Source organism: Vespula vulgaris, chromosome 2 (genome assembly GCF_905475345.1).
Source record: "Vespula vulgaris chromosome 2, iyVesVulg1.1, whole genome shotgun sequence".
Classification (NCBI taxonomy): domain Eukaryota; kingdom Metazoa; phylum Arthropoda; class Insecta; order Hymenoptera; family Vespidae; genus Vespula; species Vespula vulgaris.
Window position 1 is genome coordinate 2,297,612 of NC_066587.1, and position 23,440 is coordinate 2,321,051.

The following is a 23,440-nucleotide window of genomic DNA, read 5'->3' on the forward strand; positions in this document are numbered from 1 at the left end:
AGGAGGAGAAAGAAAGAAAATAAGGGTAAAAAAAGAAGAAAAAAAATGCTTGGAAAAGCTTTCGAAAGACTCACCCTCGCGGCGATGGAGGTGGTTGGCTTCTCGAGAAGATCCCAGAGCCACTTTTGATACTGCGCGCATTGTCCCTCCCCAAACTCCTCTTCCTCCCTCTGCCTGAGGGACTCGGCCTCTTTGCGCATCTCCTCGTGGACGTGCTCCTTTCGTTGGTGATACTTGTGCTGACAGCAACTTTCCAAGTAGAGCTCATCGACGCCCCAATACTCGAGATCGTCGCTGAACGCTAAGACGCACATCTCGTCTACGAGATGAAGCTTTCCGGTACGATAAAAATTGAGGATCGAGCTAAATGATTTTGGATGCCGATCGAAGAAGTACTCGTTGTCGATGAGGGAATAGTCGTCGCAGAGTTCGGTGATCGCCTCGTGGGTATTACAATCGCGAAGACGTCCGAGCCGGGTGTGCGGTAACCTCTCGAGGGTACGCCATAATACTTCGTGTTTGACGCCACCGACGTTGATCGAGACCCGTCGATTTAGGGCCTTCGAACGCATTATCATGAACGGTTCCGGCGGTAGAGACGTCATAGACCTCGAGAAGGCACGCTGCTGCTGCATCTGCAGCGGCAGGGGCGGTGGTGGCGGTGGTGGCGGCGGCACCGACGTTTGTTGTAGCTGGGCCTGAATCTGCTGCTGTTGTTGTTGTTGCTGTTGTTGTTGCTGGTGTTGTTGTAGTATCGAGGCTTGTCCCGTTTGAACGAGAGCCCCACCGGCAGTGGCCGGCGGCGTGGCCGGTGGCGGGACCGAGATCGTCGGCGTTGGCCCGCCGACGACCGACGGGACTGCCGACGGAATAGCCGACGGTACAACCGATGTTAGAGCCGACGGAAGAACCGACGGAAGGGCCGACGGAATAGCCGGCGAGAGAGCCGTAGTCACGCTCGTCAGCGCGTATCGGACCTCCTTCGGATAGCCTGTACTGCTACTCGTACGTTCGCCAGTCGTGCAACCGGTGCCAGCACCCATGACTACGACGGCTCCGACCGCCGACGGGGCCTGACTTCCGGTGCAGAACCCTCCGCCACCTACCGCCGCGGTAGCTGCGCGGCGTAAACTCGTCGCCGTCGTCGTCGTCGTCATCGTTGTCATTGTCGTCCTCGTACCGACGCCCTCGAACGTGAATCCTTGATCGTTACCGGCAATGCTTGCGATTCCATAGCTTGGTATCGCGTACGACGACGACGACGACGACGACAACAACACCACCGGGCCTGATGGGACCACGGCGCTCCCATTGCTACGGCGCTCGCTCTCCGCCGCCAGTGCGTCGTTCTCGAACCTCTTGTCGTTTAACATCGGCCGAGTACGTCAACGCTGACAGACAGATTCGACTACGACGACGACGACGACGATGATGGCGACGACGACGACGACGACGAGGACGACGACGACGACGACGACGACAACAACGACAACGACAACGACAACGACGATGACCGAGAAAACTCAAACGACCCCTCTGCTTCTCCTACCCCTACCCCTACCCCTCCTCCTCCTCCTCCTCCTCCCCTACCCCTCCTCCACCGCCGCTCCCTCGCTACCTCTTCTCCCTCTCGCTCTTTGATTTCTTCTTCTTCTTCTTCCTCCTCTTCCTCCTCTGATTCGTCCTCCTCCTCCGCGACGACGTTACGCCTCGTCCGCTTCATCCGTCCCTCCGTCGATCTTCCACCCTCGACTCCCTCGCTACGAGCCACCCGGTCATCATCTGCAAACCATCAAAACATTCTCTTACTTAACAATCTTACCCTTCGACGATGCATCCGAAATACGAGTTAATCTAGGCCAAATTCGATTTTCCTTTCGCTTCAGTTTATGTGCGGAATCATCCTTACCATCTCCTTTAAACAACTACCCCACCGAACACCGATCCTATCGGATCGACCCCAGACGTAACGGGGCCAGATTTCGAGAACGATACAATCCCGAGCGTTACTATTTTCGTATGGAGCAAAACGCTCGTTGCAGTTACGGACGTTCTTAGGATGAACATATATGTAGATCACATTCTACGTGGGAGGGAAGGAAGACAAATAGGGGAGAGAAAGAATATAAACGATTTCGAATAAATCGTTGAAAAAAAGCAAAATTGTACAGCGTATCTCTCACGCTGTCATATACGACTATCTTAGCACTATATTTATACGCTTCTTTGGAGGTTACTAAACTCTGACCTAAATTCTATCGAAAAGCACCTGTCTCGATGATCAAGATAAGATCATCACACGTGGTTCGATGATATCCACACGGATCGACTATAAAAATAGAACGTGACAAAACAAAAATAAGAAAGTACCTAGTCGTTTGGGAAATGATCGTCTTCTTTATTGCCAACTTTAGAAAAAAAAAATTAAAAAACACTTTTACATATCTACACCGCCGAAACGTCGTCATCGTTTTCGAACATCCTAACTCGAAATTTCCTGTTCTTGGAACGTCGAGAATCTAATGAATCGATTCCGTTCTATTTTCGGAACTTTTATCGGCAGAACATAAACTTCTGTCCGCGCGAGTACTGTAAATAGCCCAACGTAACCCCCTTGACCACCAAAATGTAACACTGTTTTGATCAAGAGAACACGTTTCCTCGATTTAGGAACTTCCATTATTTTTATTAATTTTAATGAAATTTTTCAAACATTCTTTTCTTCTTTCACCCGCGAACAAATTCTTTTTTTTCTGTTCTTTTTTCAAAAATATTACAAATAAAAACTTTTATTCTCGAATCTTGGAATTTTATTAAAAGTTTACAGAAACTTGATAAAATTCCTTTCTCTCGAATAGCTTCCATTAAACGTACAACTGTAATTACATTTATTTAATCAACCGAGCGAACTAACGAAAGACACAAATATTCCTATTTTTCTGCATCCGCATGCGTGTTTGTCTCTGTATGTATGTATAAACGTGCGTGTTAATCAAATATGAAATACAATGTTGCATATATAAAACTTATTCACATATCTCGTTATTTCGAATCGATCGATGCAATTTTCAATACCGTCAAAATTAACAAATATTTTCCAGAGATATCGTGACTTTTTTTTTATTCTCCTTTTTCTATCTTCTTGTTTACCTATCTATTGTATTTTGTTTCGAGCCAAAAGGAGGGTACAACGAGAATACATGAATATGATATCTGGGTAACTCCCTGTTGACGAGTAAACGAGCCTCTTACGAGGAAAACACGAAAGAGGAAGAGAGAAAGAAAGAGAGAGGGAAAAAGAGAGAGAAAGAGAAAGAGAGGGAGAGAGAGAGAGAGAGAAAAGGAGTGGAAGGAGTAGAAGGAAGGAAAAGAGGGGCAGAAGTGAATCGATTTTTTATCCCCCTAGTGACCTAGCTAGCCAGCGTGTCGCAAGTACACTTGGCGGCACGTACAAAATGCTTTAGGATGCAGAGTCCGCGAGGATGCGCCTAGCATGCATCTTTTCATGTAGGTAACGAGGGTAGATAGGATGAGATGGGATGAGATGGGATGTGAGAGCAGGTGACAACACTACTAAGCCTCCTCCCTTCCTAGGATAGTTCATCCCCATCCAGGGATTCTCTCCGCGATATAATCCAGAAGGTATTCCAGGAGATAGTACCCGAGAGATCTTGGGGCTTTTAATGAGTAACAATCCCACACTACCCCTGGCGCTCATCAACTAACCGGAATGTCCTTAGGTCTTTAAAAGATTTCCCTTTAAAAAGAAAAAACGAGGAGAGAAAAAAAACAGAAAAGGAAAATGCTCCCAAAATCATATTTTTTTTTTAAGCTCATCCTATTTTTCTTCGAGATTTTCTAAAAAGAGAATATAATTTTTTTCATCTACAATGTTTGGTAAAATATCTTTTATTAATTAATGATGAGTTCTTTAAAAATTTATTATAATTATACTTATAATGATTTATATGAGTAGTTTTTGCTTGATTTAATCACGATTATCTTGATCGCGATTATTTTGAAACTTTTTTCTCCTTTTTTTATTTTAATTATAATAAATGACATTCGAACGTATCGTTCTTGTAAATATTATCGAACGATCGGTAAATTGTCATAATTGCCGTGAAATTTTCTCTATATCTATTCTCCTCCATCTCGAATTTCATTAGCTCGAAATTTAATTGTGATACCTATTGCTGAGGTGATATTTGTTCGTGACATATTCCCATTTCCTTTCTCTCTCTCTCCCCCCTCTCTCTTTCTCACTCTTGCTCGAATACGTTCAGGTCAGGTATCTCATATCGATTAGATTCATTATCCCTTCTAATTTATTTTCCCTCATCTATCGCAAAAACTCTCTCTCTCTCTCTCTCTCTCTCTCTCTCTCTCTCTCTCTTTCTTTTCCCCTTGACAACCACCTATCCTGTGAACCCAACGATTTGAGAAACAGACGAATATTTGAATTGGATCGATGGATTCGGCAATTTATGTAAATACATAGGTATGTGCCATTTGAAAAAATCACCTAAATGACATCGATTTAAAAGCCCTAATTTACAAGATCGTTTAGTTGTTCCGAGTAGCATACTCGATAGAAAACGAGATGATTTCAAGTGGCTCGCAAATTACACTGAAAGCAAACAGACTGTCCAACGAAGTTCGCCAAACGATCGTACGTGCTTTTAACTTTGGCTCGGAGATCGAATTTATAACTCTTTACACCGGTTCGTTTATCTTCCTTTCTCTTTCTCTCTCTCTCCCTCTCTCTCTCTTTCTCTTTTTCTCTTACAGTTTCTCTCTTTCTCTTTTTCTCTCTGTCTCTCTCTTTTACGTATATATTACTTTGAAATGAAAAGTAAGAAATATTACAAAGCTAATCATAAAGTAACGTAAATTTTCAAAATGGTGGACTACCGTCATAAATGATACCATGCCAAAAAATTAACCTGCATACGTGTATACGTACGTGTGTAATTATGACGATTACTATATATCACTATGGAATGTAAAGGAGAAAACGTTACAAAGCTATTCACGAAGTAGGTAAATTTTCAAAATGGTGGACTACCACTACGGATGGTACCATGCCAAAAAGTTAACCTGCATATATACTTACATGTGTATGAAATTATAACAATCCAATATATCATTTTAAAAATAAAAAAAAAATAAAAAGAAACGATAAAAAAATTGACAACGAAATACATAAAATTTCTTTAAATGACCAGTTACCATCATGGAAAAAAAAGAAAAAAAAACTAACCTGCAAATTTCTTATTACTGCAATCCTATTAGTAGTTCAAAGGAAAGATATAAAAGTCGTGCGTGGCCAATACAATGTCATCTTCTTTGCATGTCGCAACCTACTTTCTTGGCCAGTTAGTAGAATTTTGAGAAAATATAACGTCAGCTCTCAGCCGTTTGCATTTAGTAAGCCAAGGCTCGGCCTTTGACAAAGATATAATTTTCGAAACCTATTCGGGACAACGTAAAGTACCTTCTGTCTCTCTCGTTAAAATTCTTACTTGCTTTTTATTATTCTTATATTATCTCTCTCGAAAGCATTTTAAACTATTTTAAAAGTTAGTACTCTTTGTTCTTTAAACTGTGTTAAACGCCATAGAAACGAGCTTTCTCTTTCTCTCTCTCTCTCCTCCCTCCCTCTCCTCCTTTCTAGGTCCACTTGACGGTATAAATCGATATTTAGGTATTATCGATTACTCGAACTTAATATCGAATACTATACTATCCTCTTTTCTTTATATATATATATATATATATATATATATATATATATATATATATATATATATATATATAAAACACACATTTATACATACATATAATTGATTAATAGATACGTACGAATACCAAAACCTTGACAGATCTAGGATTAGAAAGAGATAGAAAAAGAGGGAGAAAGAGATGGAGAAAGAGAAGAAGAAAGAGGTTAAATGAGAGAGAACGAACTATTCCAGTGTTCACCCAGCATTTAATGCTTTTCGCTAAGCCCCCGTAGGGCAAAATCGAGAGGTATAAAAGGTACGGATATATAGAAAGTATCCGAAACGTTAGTTAAAATTTGATTGACGTGATCGATACGTTACTCGTGATCGACGAATTTCATTCGCTCTATCTCGAATTCCATTCTCTCTTAAGAATCTTTCATTTCTATTTTTTTTCGAGCTTTCACAAGTGCACATCAAAAAAAAGATATATATATATATATATATACACATACATGCAAACATATATATATATATAAATATAAAAAAACGTTTGAGAATCATCGCAGTCGTGTTTTAGCTTCGTCGTGTTTTAGCTTTGGTTCCGTACGCACGAGAAGGCAGAGCTACAATACGGAAATAGCCGAAAGAAAGAAAGAGAGAGAGAGAAAGAGAGAGAGAGTGAGAAAGATAGAAAGACAGAGAGAGAGACAGAGAGAGAGAGAAAGAGAAAGAGAGAAGAGTCGACGTCGTCTTCGCGTACTTAGGAAATTTTTGCGACTCACCTCTTCTCGTTCAAGCGTAGCAGTCACCGTACGTCCGAGAAAAGAGCGGGACCGGCGCCACGATCAACTGCATTTCGTCGTTTTCGTCTACGACGAATAAAAGATGACGATCGGAGATCCTTTTCGAAAATCTCTATATGAGATATTATTTTTAACTATAGACAAAATTTTTTCTCTCAAGGACAATGATGATTCCTTTATAATGACTCCTTTCAAAAAATTCAAACGAATTTCCCTGTTTGTTCAATGTCTTATCTTCTTCGTTTTCTTCTTCCTCTTCTTCTTCTTGTTCTTCCTCTTCTTCTTCCTCTTCTTCTTCCTCCTCCTCCTCCTCTTCTTCTTCTTCTTCTTCTTCTTCGGATCCTTCGAGAGCCGACTAGCGACGACGAGGACGACGACGCTCGACTGGTGCCTCCTCCTCTGCCACTTGTTTCACAGGCGAGCGCTGCGATCGACGTTCCTCGCGTCTCGTCTATCGATTAAACGCCGCTTAAGATGACCCTTCTTGCCCTCTTTGGCACAAGGACCGCGAAAAGCGCCGCGACCAACACCGCGAATCAACGAAATATATATCTCCTATATAACGTTTCTAATCGGAATGGAAATCTCTTTTTTTTAATTTTTTTATCTTTCTTTTTTATTTATTTATTTATTTATTTATTTATTTTTTTTTTTTATTTTCTTTTCTTCGAATTATCAACGCACGTTCCGCGATCGCTAAAGATAAATCTCTCTTTGCAAAGATATGTATGTGTTGGTGAAAGAAAAAGAAATGAAGAGAAAGAAAGAGAGAGAGAGACGGACAGAGAAAAAATGAAAATAGAAACAGAGAGAATTTTTTTTTCATAAAACGAGAAAAAAGTTACGCGCCAAGTAAACCCGACGTAGCACGCTGCTGATACTGCTGATGTCGATGCTGCTGCTACTACTACTATTACGACATTACCACACTATTCTACTACTACTAATATTATTACAAGCTACCGTCTTTGCTACCGGTGGAGGTGGTGATGCTGCTACCGCTATTGCTGATGACGGTAGCGATACTGGCATGAGGATGGTGGTGGTGGTGGTGGTGGTGGTGGTAGTGGTGGTGCTACTTCAGTTACTATAACTGCTGCCATCTCCGACAGAGACATTACTTGGATGGAAGCCAGCTGTGCGCGTGCCTCGAAGATTATCCGGAGCGACAAGCCCTGCGTATCTTCCGTTGCTGGTCTCACGTTCACCCCCACCCTATTACCACCCACCACCCTATATATCTAACGCTACTGTTCTTCGATTACTCGATACAGCGACGATCCGTCGTATTCTTTATTACCTTACAAATCACGTGTCTAATCTTTCTTCCAATCATGAATCCATATAAATCCATGAATCATGAGAATGAATTAATTAATATTACTTTTTTCTACTTGTTCTTTCTTTATTATTGTCATATATACTTAATCTAATAAGGAATGATTTAGATCATTGCAAAGGAACTACAATAGGAAATAAAATAATCATAAAATATTTTTATTCAACTTCAACATCTTATGTTCTCCACGTAACGTGTACATCGTCGGTTCTATACCTTTGTATACAGGTAGTCTCGATCCAAGGAGTAGAACCATCGGTCTTATATTGCAACGATCCCGCGACAGCGATCATAACGCCATTGTCAATACAAAATCTTTCGTCAGTTGCATACAATGTTGCATTTCTTTCCTTGCACATGATAGACATCATTTCTTGTAATCTTTCGTTACATCCAACACCACCCACAATTAATACCTCGTTTGCTCCCACATGAGCCATCGCTCTTTCTATTATTATTATTAACGTGTTAAATTGGAAAATGATATGAATTATCGAAACTATGTAAACTATATTGATTAATGTACTAAGAAAATAATTTGCTTACCAGTGATTTCGATCAGCATGGCAAAAACTGTTTCTTGTAAAGAGAAGCACAAATCTTCGGATGTATATTCTCCGTTCTTGATCCAATTAGAAAGGTGTTCCTCGATATGACTTAATATCCCAGAGAAAGATACATCCATTCCTTTTACCACATATGGCAATGGAGCTAATTTCTTTCCCCTTTTTACACCCATAAAATTTTACAAGTTTCCATCGTGTCAGATACGTCTAACGTTTTTTACAAACGGATCACGTATAAAGATCTTTTCGCAAGTAAAGTCAGAAAACTATTGTTAAAACTTACTTTTTCGCAAGCTGTTCAATGTTGTATCCTGGACTAGGATCATTGGAAAGCATCAACAATCTTGCAAAACGATCTAGACAATTGCCAACAGCAATATCTATTGTTTCTCCAAATATACGATATTTTTGACGAGAGTATGCAATAATTTGCGTATTCCCACCTGACACATATAACACGGTAGGATTCTTACTACCGGTAATCAAACGACCCATTTCGATATGACCCACGCAATGATTAACCGCCACAATCGGTTTGTTATAAAGCTGAGCCATCGTACGAGCCACTAATGCAGCAACTGTCAAAGGACCACCCATTCCTGGCCCTTTTGTATAACATATGACGTCGATCTCTTTCATAGAAATTTTCGCATTGTTCAATGCTTCCTTGAGAACCTCGAGTATGCATTTTCGATGATGCTCCGCAGTTTCACGTGGCAAAAATCCTTATTACGAGATATAACAAGAAATTCCTTATTTAAATTTAACAACAAAATTATAAAATAGAAAATAATATATGTTAGGTTATATTTACCTTCGCCCGGTGGTGTGATGTAAGTACGTCGTACATTGGATAAAACCTCATCGTCACGTATAATTCCGATACCTAATTTATTCGCACTACCCTCGAAACCTATAGCAATCACCATATTTCAAATATTTAACAATAAAATTACGAACGAGAACTATCACCCTTCCGTATCAGTCGTATATCTATCGCGGACTGAATCTTCGACGAATAAAAGAAGCTTAAATAGAGATAACCAATGAGAAAGCGTCTTCGACTCAGCCAATAAGCACGAGCGAATGTTCGGACAAAGAATACTTCCTTGTCGCTGATTGGAGGAAAGTTTCCATTCTTCTTAAAATCGACCAATCAAAACTCGATATCGCCACGACACGATCAAAGGAGGCAAGTAGTACTACCATCACATACGGGTACTCATTTTGCTGAGTTGGGAGAGCGACGTCTTTCCTCGTTCTCCATTGAGAAACTACGTCACACGCGGAAGTGGTTTGTGGAGAATTTGTGCCAGAAAATGCAAGTTTTCGAGTTGACGCGGTGAGAAAAGTGAGTGTCGTCGTTAGCCCGAATGTTCCTTCAGAGTCCGGTGATCGCGGTGATACGAAAATAACGAAGGAAGTAGTCGCGCTCCGGCGAATGGCCGATTGATTTTCAAGGTGATAACCATCGGACGCGAGCGGATGAACGGCTTTGACGCTTCGGTACGAAAAAAAAAACCGCAGCCCAAGTGCTGGCGCGAGGGGTCAGACGAGAGTCCCGTTTCGGTTTCCTTTGAACAAATAAAGGCAAAAGGGAGAGAAAGAGAAGAGAACACGAAAAAAAAATATATATATATATGTATATATAAAAAACTAAAAACTAAAAACTAAAAAAAAAAAATTAGTGCAAAATCGGGATATAAAGAGAGAAATCAGAGTGTGCGAAGGTGTGTACTGCCGCCAGTGCGCAAAAAAATAAAAATAAAAAAAAGGAAAGTGGGAAGGAGAAGCGAGAGAAGCCGAACTTCGCTCTCGCGTTCGTGAAAATTACGAAAAAAAAAAAGAAAGAGTAAAAAGTAAGGGGAGTTAAGGAGGCAGAAGAGAGAACGCGGTATATATATATACATATATATACACATACTCCTCTCTTCGCTTGTCGATGTTCGAGTCGTAGAGTCTCGAAATCTCTTCTCGAAACCGGTCCGGGGATATTCGCGATTGTCGTGTTCTCGTTCGTTCGTCGTCGTGTTCGTTCTCTCGTACGTACCATGACCGAAACGGTGTTGTCGCGGTTTGATCGTTCGCAAATTCGTGCAACCTTGACGTATCATCATTCGTGTATTCTTTCCCTTGAGAAAGGAGGGAAGGAACGCGAACGGTTCTTTCGTCGTCATTTCGACGAGTTGTCGTCGTCGTCGTCGTCGTCGTCGTCGTCGTCGTCGTCGTCGTCTTCGTCGTCGTCTTCGTCTTCTTCGTCGTCGTCGTCGTCGTCGTCGTCGTCATCGTCGTCATCGTCGTCGTATGACTCGAGAAACAAGAACGTTTCGTCCAGGCACCGATTAGGCCGGACGATACGCTTATATACTCGCGTATCTTTGACGACGAGCCCGAAGATCGTGCGGTCTCGCTCGCTCGCTCGGTTGCGGTAGCGGTTGCGCGCGCGCGCGCCCACGCGCCTATTCGGTACGGAATACCGAACGGCAACATCGCACTGCTCCCGAAGCGGCGCGCACTTCGTGCAAGTTCGACGGTCGTAACAGCGGGCCGACGGCGAGACGATGGCGGGACGGCAATGGCGGCGGCAATGGCAATGCATTGTAAACAACAGCAACGACGAGTGCCGACGGATATATACGCTTGTGTATATATGTGTATACATATATATACATATCTGGCTTATTAGCAGTCTCTTCTTGTCGATACCGCCAAGATGATGCGCTCGCTTCAACGACAATGCATTTTTAGACTTTCCATGTCCGTCTGTTCGTACATACGCCTGCTCATGCGTCCGTCCGTCCGTCCGTCTGTCAGTCCGTTCGTCCGTTTTTCCGTTCGTGCGATCTAAAAACTCGCTTCTCGAAGCGTTCGAAAGTTCGTACACGCGCGCGCAGCGTTATATGGATCGTGGATCGAAGCGTACCACACGATTCTGGACATACGGAGAGAGTGGCGATGGTAAGGCATCGCGTACGGGTGATACGTCCACTAAAAAAAAATAAATGATAATAATAGTAATAATAAAGTAAAATAAAATAAAAAAAAAAAAACCTCGGATATTCTGGATCTCGCGATTCATCATCCTCTTCTTCTTCTTCTTCTTCATATTTTTATCATTGTTAAAACGAGACGGAGCGCAATCGCGCTTCGCAAATACACTAACTTTCCTCCTAGTGCTTTGATTCGACGCAAGATGATACCGATTTGCTACGTATATTTTTTCACGTAGGCCAATCAACCCTTTAGGCAGCCCAACGCAAAGAGACGAGCATTGGTTACTCTCGAGATTCTACGGCAATTAGACCAACGCGCACGTTCGTTATTGCAGCTGTACTACTGTCATGTTCTGAAATCTAAACTGTGATTTCACAGGAAGGATTGGGATCGTCGTGTTGAATTGTTTTTACGTCCTCTATATCTTCCAAAAATATTCATTAATTCAGGTAAAAAGCAATTCTCGATCGGATCCTTCTTATACATTCGTTATTCTCATATCTTCTTCGATCTACGACGAATATTTAATATGAAATATTTTACTCGTATCTCTATCAGTGATGTCACGAGACTATGATAGAAGGAGAGGAGGCAGTGGTAGCAGCTCGAGCAAGCTTAGGATGGACACTAGCGTCTCCCAAACTAGACCACACGGTGAAAGTTCGAGCAAACGGAGGGAATTAGATACCGTCATGCGAAAAGCTCGTGAGTCTCAGTCGAGCTATTGGAATAAAAAGCTTTTGGAAGTAGAAGAACGTGATCCGAATAGATGGCGACACAGTGGATATAAAGAACTTTATGTCGGAGGTACGTCGAGTGGAGAACCGAGTAGAAGTCATCCACGTAGTTCAAGAAGCCCTAGACCAAGAAGTCCACACAGCCCACGACCACGTAGCCCTCGTACTAGAAGCCCTAGATCACCGCGAGAACGTTCTCATACAAGAGGAAGAGCTGCGAGAAGTCCTAGTACAGGAAGCACCTGTTCGGACAGATCATGTTCCGTCTGTTCGCCGAAGGAACGTCGTCGTATAGCACCACCGTCTCGTTCGCGTTCAAGATCAATTACACCGGTACGTGCGCGTGCGCATCCTAAAGAGGTTGTGCCTTCGAGTTCGCGTACTCTGCCACCTCGTACTAGACCGAGATCACCACCTTTACCACGTCCGCGAACACCACCCCCCGCACCTCAACCTCCACAAAGACATCAGAAGGATTACAAGGCTCTAAAAGAAAAAGAAGTCAAGGTTAGACGCAAGGAGAAACATCACAGCAGATTGCCAGAGGATCCAAGAGTTCCTGAACCTATACCATTGGTATATTTCCTTATATTTTATCTATTATCTCTGTTATTTACTGATTGGACTCTTCAAAACTATTAACATATTATGCATGTAAATCCGAAGCACAGCAGCTGCTTTAATCATCTTTTTTTTCTTTCCAGCTAACTCCGTCGCAGTAATACGTTTTTCACGATATATTCCTGATAATAACATCGATATTATTACATTCTTTCGTTTTATATTATACAGATGCGCAAACCTGTAAAAGTAGAAAAGACACATTCGAGTCATGGAGCACCGCCCATGATGCGTCAACCACCGGACTCTTCGCCTAGTGAAGATAGTGACAGTTCTTCTACAACGTCCCATGTAGGACCACCAAGAATGACGCTATCGGAACGGTATTATTTAAACGATTATTTTCATCTGTCATAACTTGAAATATATAAATGCCTTACTCTATTGTACCAAACGATCAAAAATCATTCCTCGAAGAAATTTATTTTTTGGCTTTTTCATAGGTTCGGTAAAATGGCTCAGTGGAGCGTAGATCGTAGAGACATGGAAAACATGCGTATCACTAAAGATGGAGAAAATGCTATGAAAGTTGTAATAGAGGGTGAAGAAAGAATCGCTCGATTGGGATACGAATCTCCACCTCCTGGACATTATCCTGAATCATTATTAGCCCAAGGACCAAGAGGTTTAGAATGTTGGGACGATGTACGAGTTCGATACGATTATTACAAAGCAAGAGGATATTTACGAGACCTCACTTTAGACGACTACATCAAATGGGAAGAATGGTGGTATAAATATCAAGAATGGTTAGAGGCGGAACGATTTTACGAACAATGGGCCTCATCTAATCGTTCTTCTGGAGGAGGCCGCAAAAGACGCGGACGGCGAAATAATGCTGCCCATTAAAAAACAAAAAAAAAATGAAAAAAAAAACAATAATAAAAAGGAATTAAAAAGAATCTATATTATCGCGCTACAGCTTGTTTTCGATTCACACACCTTGTCATCGATTAGTATACATTGTTGTAACATTTATCACGCTTAGTATACAACAAGTATACATTGTATACACATGTTTCTCATTATTTACACAGACAGATACAGACATATTACATGGACAGGTACAGATATGTATTACGCGTACACGAGATAAAGGCATAACTCTGCTCTGTGAAAGCCTTTCGTTTTAATAATAGAGATAGAAGACGAACTGTAAAAACAAATTTATGCCCATTAACAAAGCTATATATAATTTTCTCTCTCTCTCTCTCTCTCTCTCTCTCTCTCTCTCTCTCTCTCTCTCTCTCTCTCTCTCTCTCTCTCTCTCATTTTTTAAACATCCCTTTCTCTAATCGATACCAAATAATATTTACGTCATGGAATACAGTTACTTTCACTCTAGTACGTTTTATATACTTTGTATTTCTGATTTTCTCTATATAAATATGTTACGTAAATAACGGTGCACAAATTTAATTTTGCTACCTTTTACACGAAGAGTTTGTGATGAGATATTTAGATGAATTATATTATTAGATATAGATTTTAGATAAATTAATATTCTATTTTTTTCTAACCTAACATATTAGACTTTCGATGATCAAAATTTTAAAACTTAGTTGTTTTATAAAAAATAATATATTGTTGCGAATTATGGATCCATTCGATTATTGTTTTTTAAAAATGGCGCAAAATTTTTTCGACCAATCATTTGAGTTTGGAATAACGAGTAAAGTATGCTTACTGTTGGCAACGCTGGAAAATTATTTTGAATCACGTAGTATGTTATCCGGTTGCCATTGCACCGCTCTTTCCGTCCTTTCGTAACGTGCGGCTTGTCGCGTGTAGACACGGAGAAGTGTTCTTTATAAGATCCAATAACATCTAAGTTAATTCTTGAAGTTTTTATAAATTAATATACACAATGCCTCCCAAATTCGATCCCAATGAAATTAAGAAAGGTATTTTAAAGACATTATTATGCTGAAGTTATTATGTAGTTAAGGTATAAAAAGGTAGTTTAATGATGTGTAATTTTTTATAGTGTATTTGAGATGCGTTGGTGGTGAAGTTGGAGCAACTTCATCTCTTGCTCCAAAAATTGGTCCTCTTGGTTTGGTAAGTTAAAAAAATAAATATCAAATTTAATACCATAAACAAAAAAATGTTCGAGTTTTTTTTTCATAAGTAAATCTACTCTACAGTCACCTAAAAAAGTTGGTGATGATATTGCCAAAGCTACCAGCGATTGGAAGGGTCTAAAAATTACCGTACAACTCACAATTCAAAATAGGCAAGCTACTATCTCTGTAGTTCCATCTGCTGCTTCTTTAGTTATCAAAGCGCTCAAGGAACCACCGAGAGATAGAAAAAGGCAGAAGAATATTAAGCATAGTGGAAATTTATCGTTCGATGATATAGTTTCTATTGCTCGTGCCATGAGACAAAGATCAATGTCTAGAAAATTAAGCGGTACTGTGAAAGAAATTCTTGGCACATGTCAGTCTGTTGGTTGTACCGTAGAAGGCAGGCCTCCTCATGATCTTATTGATGATATCAATAATGGATTATTAGAAGTTCCAGAAGAATGATTTAGTAAGTATAGAGCCCTTTCCTCGCACTTTTCATTATAATATTTATAAGAAGTTAATATATTGAATTTTTTATTCTTTAATGTCAGAAAATAATTTTAACGTAAGCTATAATATTGTAAAGAAAAGTGTTAGTTTTGGGCTCTTGGTAGGGGTTGGCATCCCATCCACCTGATTAGTGTTTACTTTGTTACAAAGTTAAATACCGACAGGTATCATAGCCATTGAGGAGAAAACCTCATTAATAAATCATGTGTTTTACATAGAAGTATATTAAAATTATTTATTGTATTGTATTGTATTGAGCAGTGTGTTACTTTTGTTTTCAGATTTGTCGTAAGGCATTGGAAATATAAAAAATATAAAAATCGTATTTCTTTATGTATTAGACATTTATTTCCATAGTTGTCCTATTTCTTTTAAAAAACATAGCTACATCCTTTTTATTTTTTTATATCATAATATCTCTGTACAGAAAAGCTCATTACTAATCTTAATTGATGAAAGAAATTATTAAATTTTTGTTTCTTTATATACATTTAAAATTTCATATGCTAAACATTAATTGCAAAATCATAATTTTTTTCACTTGGCTTTTTTCTCTATCGCCATTTATTATTAAATTATTTATGGAAATATACAGAAAATAATTACATTTATAAAGTAAGGTAAATGTATATTGTTGAAGTATTATTGAATACTTATTCTTAAATTATAAAAGTACATTACAAAAACATTTGGATATATCTAATTATCTAAAAAGATAAATAGTTATCAATGTTAAGTTTAACAAATCAATTGCTGTTATTAAAATTGTAACTGTCTATAACATTTGTAATTACATTTTAGATATATTTTTTCATTCTTTAATTATATCTTTATCTCTCTTCTGTTTCTGATTGCAATCTTTATTTGTTTAATTTGCGTGTGTGTATTATACAATAACATTCAAAGATGTACAGATGACGATAAATTGAATCAATGATCTGATAATAACTTTGATAACATTAAAGATACCTTCCCTATATTTGAAATATATAAAACTACTGTCCCAATACATGTCCTCTTCCCCAGTTATGACCACCGAATACATTTCTAGCTTGTTGTTGTCCATCAGGCCTTTGCGTGGGTACATTGCCAAACCATCGAATTCCACCTCTTTGAGGAGGAAAATATGACTCCAAAATTTTGGGTGTAACGAGCCATTCTCTGCCTCCAAGCTCTTGAGGGTATTTAAATTTGAGAAATACATAGATATGACCAATTAATATACCATAGAGCTCCATCATACCACCACCATTAATGACCATATTAAATCCAAATAATACCCAAGGCAAATACATCGCTTTAAATCTTGTACCTATTAAAAGTTGATAAATTAAAAGTTGTCTTTTACTATTTACTCATTACGATAAATTGATAAGACAAGTATAAGAACATACCTAACCAAAAATTAACGATAGCATCTTTGTTCAGTTGACACCATACGTACAATACACTCAATACCATAGGATCCATAAGCAATTTAAAACCATTGATGAATCCTAATATAACGCAACATAACCAATTGAACAATAGCATGTAGCAATAATCTGCTGGTCTTCCATCATATTCTCCACGTTCCAATCTCAAGGAGTAATTATAGAGAAAATACAAATTAATCAAAAAATGAAATCCTCCCGGGCTCATAGGATAATAAAGGACACTAGTAATTGGCCTCCAAATTTCAAAATTGTTTATAAATCGATCATAGGACAACACAAATGTGGATGAATGCACAAAACCAAATCTACCGATTAATGACAAACTAACCGTAAACAATAACCAATATCTTGTAAATATTGGTAACGAATTGAACCAGTCTCTCACGTCTGACATTTTCTGTTTTCAATGTGCTTCACACTCTGCCACTGTGCACTTTACCGTAACTTATTACTATTTGTAAAGGCTGACGTGTGATTATTTTATAAGATCTGATACGACGTTACCTTCCGTTTTGCGTTTGCACATTATAGGTTAGAATTGAAAAGGTAAGAGTAGGTTCTCAAAGTATGGTGTCGCTATATGTATTCCACATCTCATAGTTCAATGGCTCGGTAAGTCAAAGACCTTTCTTTATTTCGATTATCGAAACTCGAACAATGAAACTAGCAATGATTGAAATACGATTACGAACTAAGATATAATTTTTTATGAATTTTTAAAATTTTACTTTTAAAAGATTAACTTTTTTTAGAAGGGAAAACAATTTATATTTTTTATGTTTATCAAGAGATGAACTATAACATTGATCACATGGATTTATACAGTTTTATTAATAATGTATAGGGAAACGATATATCATAAAGATACTTATATAAAATGGCTAGTTTAATTGCATCACATTTTCGTGCGTAATACGATTATAATTATAAAACAATCACATTTATTTTTTTATCATAGACGCATACATACCCATCTCGTTTTACGAAGAAACAACATGTATGCTGGAGATAATAACATTTATGGAACTACAAAATTTTTATGTAAATTGTACAAATGAAACACACAACACTGCAGTTTTTTTTTTCGTTATATACTAATTTCATATTATTTAAATAATAGCTTATTATGATATCAAGTGTTTTGTTCAAAATTATATATGATGATGTTTATAATACAGGTATCATGACAATGTACAAATTACGCTTTTGTTATCTCACCTAACGAAGAATGTTAATCATAGACATTAATTTCATAAATTATTCAGATTATTTGAGTGATTTTCTGTTCCAGACATTGTTGGAGATGTCCGCTTTCCTTTTCTTTGCTTGGTTTTTTGTTTTGGTGTTCTGGGGGACTTATCTAGAAAAAGTGTGTATAAAAAATTCTTTCCGATAAGTTTATAACCAATTTAATGTCTATGTTTATTCTTTTTGTACATCACATTTCTTTCTTTGACATCATTGAAAGGACGTGGAGGATTCAAAGTTTCAGATGATTTATTGCGTGATCCTGTACTCCTGTACTTACTGAGTGTATTAAGAGTTTCCTTTGGTAACCAATCATAATCTACATTATTAGGATTAGATGTTCCCATCTCTATAGGTGCTTTGCGTGTTGTGGAAGAACGAGATTTGCGACCAAAAGACGAAAGGAGTTGTTGTCCACCAACTAAAGTCAGTATTACACATGCAGCAAGGAATACATAAAGAAACACGGTCTCTCCATCCAATCCGTCATCTAATTCTATGACTTGTACTGTTTCATTATAAACCGCTTCGTTATAGCCAACTCCATTCTACAAAAATATATATTATAAAGTCTTGTCAATGTATTTAACATTATCTTTTAATTTTCTACATACCGCATCTCTATAATTAAGATTGACATTGAGTCCAAATGGTCTTCCTGCAAATGTTTCAGAAGGTACAAAAGAATATGCCAATGTTGCTTCGTGTTTAGGTTTTACTACTCTATTAAATGTGTATGTAGAGAAGTTTTGAATGTAGAAGTTAAAATCCATGGCATAACGAAATGAGGCATCCAATGATTCCAAAACGAAATCATTTTCACCTTTATTAGTGAAACCAACGAGAAATTCTACCAAATTTCCAGCTGGTAGCTCTATAAAAAGAATTATTATTTTTTATCAATCAAATGTATAATAGAAATGTCGAATAAGATTATACATAAGAATATAAAATGTATACCAAGGGTAGATAACGCATTATGGATAGGTTTAGTAAACAAAATGGTTGTGTCTGCATCGGTCGAAGCATTTACTGTTTCTTCTTCAAGTTCATCCTCTGCGATAACTGTATTGTCTTCACTTTCTACATCTACTATATCATCAATATTTTCATCTTCTTGAGCATAAGCTATGCCAGATCCTGTTCGATATAAAGATATAAAAAAAATTTATATTATTTCAGATATGCCAATGTAAAATTATTATTAATAATTTATTGCGTACTTTTACTATCAAATAATTTTTGTAATTGTACATAAAAATATGTTATATGAAACGTGTAATGATAAACTCTTTTGCTAGGTTATGAAAGTAGTTCTTTTGAAATTAAATCTGTCAAAAATTTTCATCCATGTCATATTCGAAAATCGTTAAAAAGAACATATTTTATATGAAAAAAATTTGAAAAAAGATGGACGATAACTATTAACTTTTATATCTGTCACTGTCACCACATTAAAAAATACACATTTCAATGATTAAATATTTCATTGTACATTACCTCTGTTCGCACTTAAAATGATAAGAGGAATGGCTAATAAGAGAAAAAAACTGAATCTCTTCATTTTAATTCACTAGTTGTATACTATCTTTTCTGTTATGTATAAGGATTAATTTGGTTTCACATATACTCTGTTACTGAGTCTACGATTGAATATTCCGACATAACGAGACCGCTACCATTGCCGCATGCTACGTGGAAGGTCAACAGCGTCGCGTCAATTCGTCAACGTGGAACACGAAGTACTTAACCATAAAGTACTTATAATTCTAGAGAAGGTCATTTGATTTCTGTCTACCATCATGAAATACTTCAGCCCTCTTCAGGTCTTTTCCGAAACAATTTCGATATAACTTTTAATATCGTTTACATAATTTTTTATATATAGATATTTATATGTATTATTATATCGATAGTATGAATAAAATTTAATTATGGATTCATATATTATAAAGTCGAAAATATATTAAGCATGTATTTTCATTTTAGTTTAATGTGTTTTTCTTTTGACAAGTATTATGAGTGAATATGACGTCATCAAATTTCCAGATGGCGGTCAAAGCTTTTGTATTTGACATTTAAGTATCTGTTGTATACTAATATTTGTCTGACAGACACCTAACTTACTTTACGTATAGGTAAATTATTGGAATTTCAAATTACTGGATCATATTACTGAAATTTAACCAATATCTTGATTAATAATAAACATTCATATTTAATTTATATATCATCTATGTTTTTAATCTTCTCCCATAGACTTACAGTTTGACTTTAACAATCATTTTAATAGCGACACGTACATGTGATTTGTTACTGATATTTTACTAACATTACAGACAGTGATAGAAAAACTCGAAGAATCAAGCATGGATTTTGAAGATGACTTCTTTTTCGAGGAAGATAAAATGTTGGTCTTAGATGATCATGGATTTTAATTATTTATATTTGTTATATGTTTCGTTACAGTTTCAATGTGCTTCCTTTTTCTTATAACATGCATGCTCTGATGCCACGGCGCGGTGGAACAGCTTATTGGATAATTCGTTAATATCTCATGGCAATGCTTCAGTTAGTAATCCAAGCGGATTAATCGAAGATAAAAATCCTGGTCCTGTAACCACCGTGCCACCAGCTATTGTTGAATTGCATCAACTAGCCATGATGGAAGACCGCATGTATGCACTAGTACCTTTATATATATTCTTTTCTATTTTTGTAAGAAATCTTTTTGCACATTTTGCTTATATATCATCGCTTAATTTTTTCTCTGCTATTATTTGCTCTTGTGGAATACAGACCAGACGTAGAATTGGTCGCACAAGATCAATCTATACCACAGCTTCCCAATATTCAACTGTGAGTGTCTCTTCTTTCATTTATTCAGTAGTTTGATGGATTCAATTAGTTGAATCTTTATTTATTAGATAATAATTCTTATTTAATTTAATAAAATATTTTATTTTATGATTATGCATGTTTATACTTTTATCTTTTACTACTTATATATCTTTTTATATTTACACTCAATGTACTAAATAATTTATATGTATGTGATGTATACATATATATATATATATATATATATATATATATATATATATATATATATATTGTTGATAATAAATTTATTAGTAGTATTAGAGTAGTAGCAGTAAACAAATAATATGATCAACTACTAATAAATATTTTGTATTGTTAATACATTAGGGGTATGACCATTACTTCTGGAAATGTAATAATACAAAAAGATAGCAACAACCTCATTGGTATCAGCATCGGTGGTGGATCTCCTCTTTGTCCTTGTTTATATATTATACAAATTTTTGACAATACACCTGCTGCATTGGATGGTACTCTTCAATCTGGGGATGAATTAGTAGCTGTTAACGGGGTTTCTGTAAGGGGTAAAACTAAAGTAGAAGTTGCAAAAATGATACAATCTTGTGATTCCCAAGTTAGCATTAATTACAATAAATTGCATGCTGATCCTAAACAAGGACGTACTCTTGACATAGCTCTAAAAAAGGTGATTAGTTTAATAATAAACAAAATATAAATTATTTGATTAGTAAAGTATTATCATCCATTAATGATCATAGGTTAAGCATCGATTAGTAGAAGGAATGGGTAGTGCAACAGCGGATGCACTTGGTTTATCGCGTGCTATTCTTTGCAACGATGCTCTTGTTCAAAGACTAAATGCTCTGCAACGTACAGAAAATTTGTATAGGGGATTAGTCTCTCATGCAAAAACAACATTACATACCTTTTTTGATCTTACTCAAATTTATAAAGGCAAGTATATATAATATTACTTAAGAAGTATTACTTAAGAAATATCAAGTGAAATTTTTTTAATGATGCAAAAACATTTATGTTTATTTTAGTATTTGGAGATACTTTTGCAGCAATAGGAGTTAGAGAACCACAGCCACGTGCCAGTGAAGCATTTAGACAATTCGGAGAACAACATAGACAAATGGAAAAGTTTGGAGTGACTATGTTAAAAACGCTAAAACCTATATTAAATGATTTAGGCACATACCTTCATAAAGCAATACCAGATACACGTTTAACGATAAGCAAATATGCAGATGCAAAATTCGAATATCTTTCGTATTGCTTAAAAGTTAAAGAATTAGATGATGAAGAACAAAATTATGCAGCATTACAGGAACCTCTTTATCGCGTTGAAACTGGAAATTATGAGTATCGATTAGTTTTACGATGTCGACAAGAGGCTCGTGCTAAATTTGCAAAATTAAGGGCAGATGTGCTCGTTAAATTAGAATTGCTCGATAATAAGCATGTTCAAGATGTTGTATGGCAATTACAAAAATTTGCATCTGGGTTAGCAAAATATTATGCCAATAGCGCAGATTTATTGTCAGCAGTAACATTATTTCCTGTAGAAGTTGACTTATCTCATTCCGCGTTTCAATATAAATCGACTGGTCCTCAGTCAGTACAAGATAACGAAGATATCGATGAGTTTGAGCCAGAACAAAAACAAGAAGTCAAGGAAGAAGTTCTCATAGATACACAAAATCCTCCATTAATATGGATGGACGGAAATAATATGTAGCGATATGTACCAAAAAATAATTGAATGAGTACTTTTGAACGTGTTATTAAGTATTCACTTTTTAAAGTTTATAACGATAAATTATCAACAGTACAATATGCTTACGAGTACATTCCATATAAATTCTTCATAAGATTTTTTATTTAGTTCAGATTCGTATTATTATTTAATAAGATATCAGATATCATTTATTTATGTATTTTATAGTATATCATATCGAATATATATGTATGTACATACTGTATTATATTTAAAAAAAAAGATTTTCTCTTTTTAACTTTTCTACGACTATTTATATAACAAATAATCTAATGAGTTTACTTTATCAAACTACTTTAAGATATCGTACTAATACATTCAAAATCACGTGACTACCGCTAATAAGCAAGCAACCAATTCAATCATAGCCGCCATGACACCCTTCGCGTTTGCTCATTGTTAAGGTAACTATCGTGCATTTTCAAGCTATAACAATTCTTAGTTTTAATTCTTACCAATATTAGCGCTATAATCTGTTTGTGACAAAGCGTTGGTAACGTTATTATTTTCGTATCAAATTTAATCGCTTTTATGGATTGTAAAATCTTTCGGATCGTAACAAAAACTTTCTTTACTTGTTAAATCTATAGCGTGATTGTATTTAAAAAAAGAAAGGGAAGTATTGGTCGAAGATGCTCTTTCTAATCTATTGTCGATAAAACAGATTACTGATCAATATGTTGGTAATTTATAGAATGTATACATTCCATCACGTTTAAAAGAGGAAATAGTTTATATTTGAATATATTTCATATATA

The 23,440-nt window shown here is 36.9% G+C and overlaps 6 protein-coding genes across 22 annotated transcripts in view; 2 read left to right on the forward strand and 4 right to left on the reverse strand.

Moving 5' to 3' along the window:
* The window catches only part of LOC127072816 (potassium voltage-gated channel protein Shab), a 44,786-nt gene extending 37,185 nt beyond the window's left edge, over positions 1 to 7,601 (reverse strand). For 2 of the 4 annotated variants that reach the window (XM_051013563.1, XM_051013561.1), the window contains exons 1-2: positions 6,512 to 7,564; positions 75 to 1,782 (exon numbers count right to left, since the gene is read on the reverse strand). In XM_051013563.1, coding sequence (XP_050869520.1) covers positions 75 to 1,373 — 1,299 coding nt within the window. In that variant the 5' untranslated portion in view covers positions 1,374 to 1,782; positions 6,512 to 7,564. Of the gene's footprint in view, positions 1 to 74; positions 1,783 to 6,511 lie in introns of all 4 variants that reach the window. The other 2 variants (XM_051013562.1, XM_051013564.1) reach the window with 2 other exon arrangements.
* A 407-nt stretch (positions 7,602 to 8,008) lies between these two features.
* On the reverse strand, positions 8,009 to 9,573 carry LOC127072852 (probable tRNA N6-adenosine threonylcarbamoyltransferase). The gene is made up of 4 exons (XM_051013661.1): positions 9,252 to 9,573; positions 8,721 to 9,162; positions 8,418 to 8,596; positions 8,009 to 8,319 (listed from the first exon to the last, which is right to left on the reverse strand). Exons 1-4 carry the CDS (start codon positions 9,364 to 9,366, stop codon positions 8,048 to 8,050), a joined length of 1,008 nt encoding a protein of 335 aa, XP_050869618.1. The 5' UTR covers positions 9,367 to 9,573; the 3' UTR covers positions 8,009 to 8,047.
* Positions 9,574 to 9,653: 80 nt separating this feature from the next.
* Positions 9,654 to 15,696, forward strand: LOC127072841 (60S ribosomal protein L12). 9 transcript variants are annotated; one of them, XM_051013646.1, is made up of 6 exons: positions 10,716 to 11,395; positions 11,667 to 11,880; positions 11,990 to 12,136; positions 12,239 to 12,744; positions 12,961 to 13,112; positions 13,233 to 13,691. In XM_051013646.1, exons 3-6 carry the CDS (start codon positions 11,992 to 11,994, stop codon positions 13,636 to 13,638), a joined length of 1,209 nt encoding a protein of 402 aa, XP_050869603.1. In that variant the 5' UTR covers positions 10,716 to 11,395; positions 11,667 to 11,880; positions 11,990 to 11,991; the 3' UTR covers positions 13,639 to 13,691. The 9 variants fall into 9 exon arrangements, with proteins under 9 accessions (XP_050869601.1, XP_050869596.1, XP_050869597.1 ...); XM_051013644.1 differs by lacking the exon at positions 10,716 to 11,395 and adding an exon at positions 9,654 to 9,788 and having other exon boundaries at positions 11,990 to 12,744; XM_051013639.1 differs by lacking the exon at positions 10,716 to 11,395 and adding an exon at positions 9,702 to 10,331 and having other exon boundaries at positions 11,990 to 12,744.
* Positions 15,697 to 16,210: 514 nt separating this feature from the next.
* Positions 16,211 to 17,375, reverse strand: LOC127072861 (derlin-1). Its single transcript, XM_051013679.1, has 2 exons — positions 16,766 to 17,375; positions 16,211 to 16,683 (listed from the first exon to the last, which is right to left on the reverse strand). Exons 1-2 carry the CDS (start codon positions 17,199 to 17,201, stop codon positions 16,367 to 16,369), a joined length of 753 nt encoding a protein of 250 aa, XP_050869636.1. The 5' UTR covers positions 17,202 to 17,375; the 3' UTR covers positions 16,211 to 16,366.
* A 244-nt stretch (positions 17,376 to 17,619) lies between these two features.
* LOC127072855 (translocon-associated protein subunit alpha) lies at positions 17,620 to 19,795 on the reverse strand. 2 transcript variants are annotated; one of them, XM_051013671.1, is made up of 5 exons: positions 19,556 to 19,794; positions 19,016 to 19,195; positions 18,670 to 18,929; positions 18,336 to 18,603; positions 17,620 to 18,167 (listed from the first exon to the last, which is right to left on the reverse strand). In XM_051013671.1, the coding sequence occupies exons 1-5, from the start codon at positions 19,617 to 19,619 to the stop codon at positions 18,058 to 18,060; spliced, it is 882 nt and encodes a 293-aa protein (XP_050869628.1). In that variant the 5' UTR covers positions 19,620 to 19,794; the 3' UTR covers positions 17,620 to 18,057. The 2 variants fall into 2 exon arrangements, with proteins under 2 accessions (XP_050869628.1, XP_050869627.1); XM_051013670.1 differs by lacking the exon at positions 17,620 to 18,167 and having other exon boundaries at positions 18,201 to 18,603; positions 19,556 to 19,795.
* A 265-nt stretch (positions 19,796 to 20,060) lies between these two features.
* On the forward strand, positions 20,061 to 22,920 carry LOC127072834 (PRKCA-binding protein). Of its 5 annotated transcripts, XM_051013623.1 has the most exons (7): positions 20,061 to 20,193; positions 20,395 to 20,465; positions 20,587 to 20,733; positions 20,855 to 20,914; positions 21,266 to 21,584; positions 21,658 to 21,853; positions 21,946 to 22,920. In XM_051013623.1, the coding sequence occupies exons 2-7, from the start codon at positions 20,425 to 20,427 to the stop codon at positions 22,641 to 22,643; spliced, it is 1,461 nt and encodes a 486-aa protein (XP_050869580.1). In that variant the 5' UTR covers positions 20,061 to 20,193; positions 20,395 to 20,424; the 3' UTR covers positions 22,644 to 22,920. The 5 variants fall into 5 exon arrangements, with proteins under 5 accessions (XP_050869580.1, XP_050869583.1, XP_050869582.1 ...); XM_051013625.1 differs by lacking the exon at positions 20,395 to 20,465 and having other exon boundaries at positions 20,088 to 20,193; positions 20,525 to 20,733; XM_051013626.1 differs by lacking the exons at positions 20,587 to 20,733; positions 20,855 to 20,914.
* Positions 22,921 to 23,440: the final 520 nt, after the last annotated feature.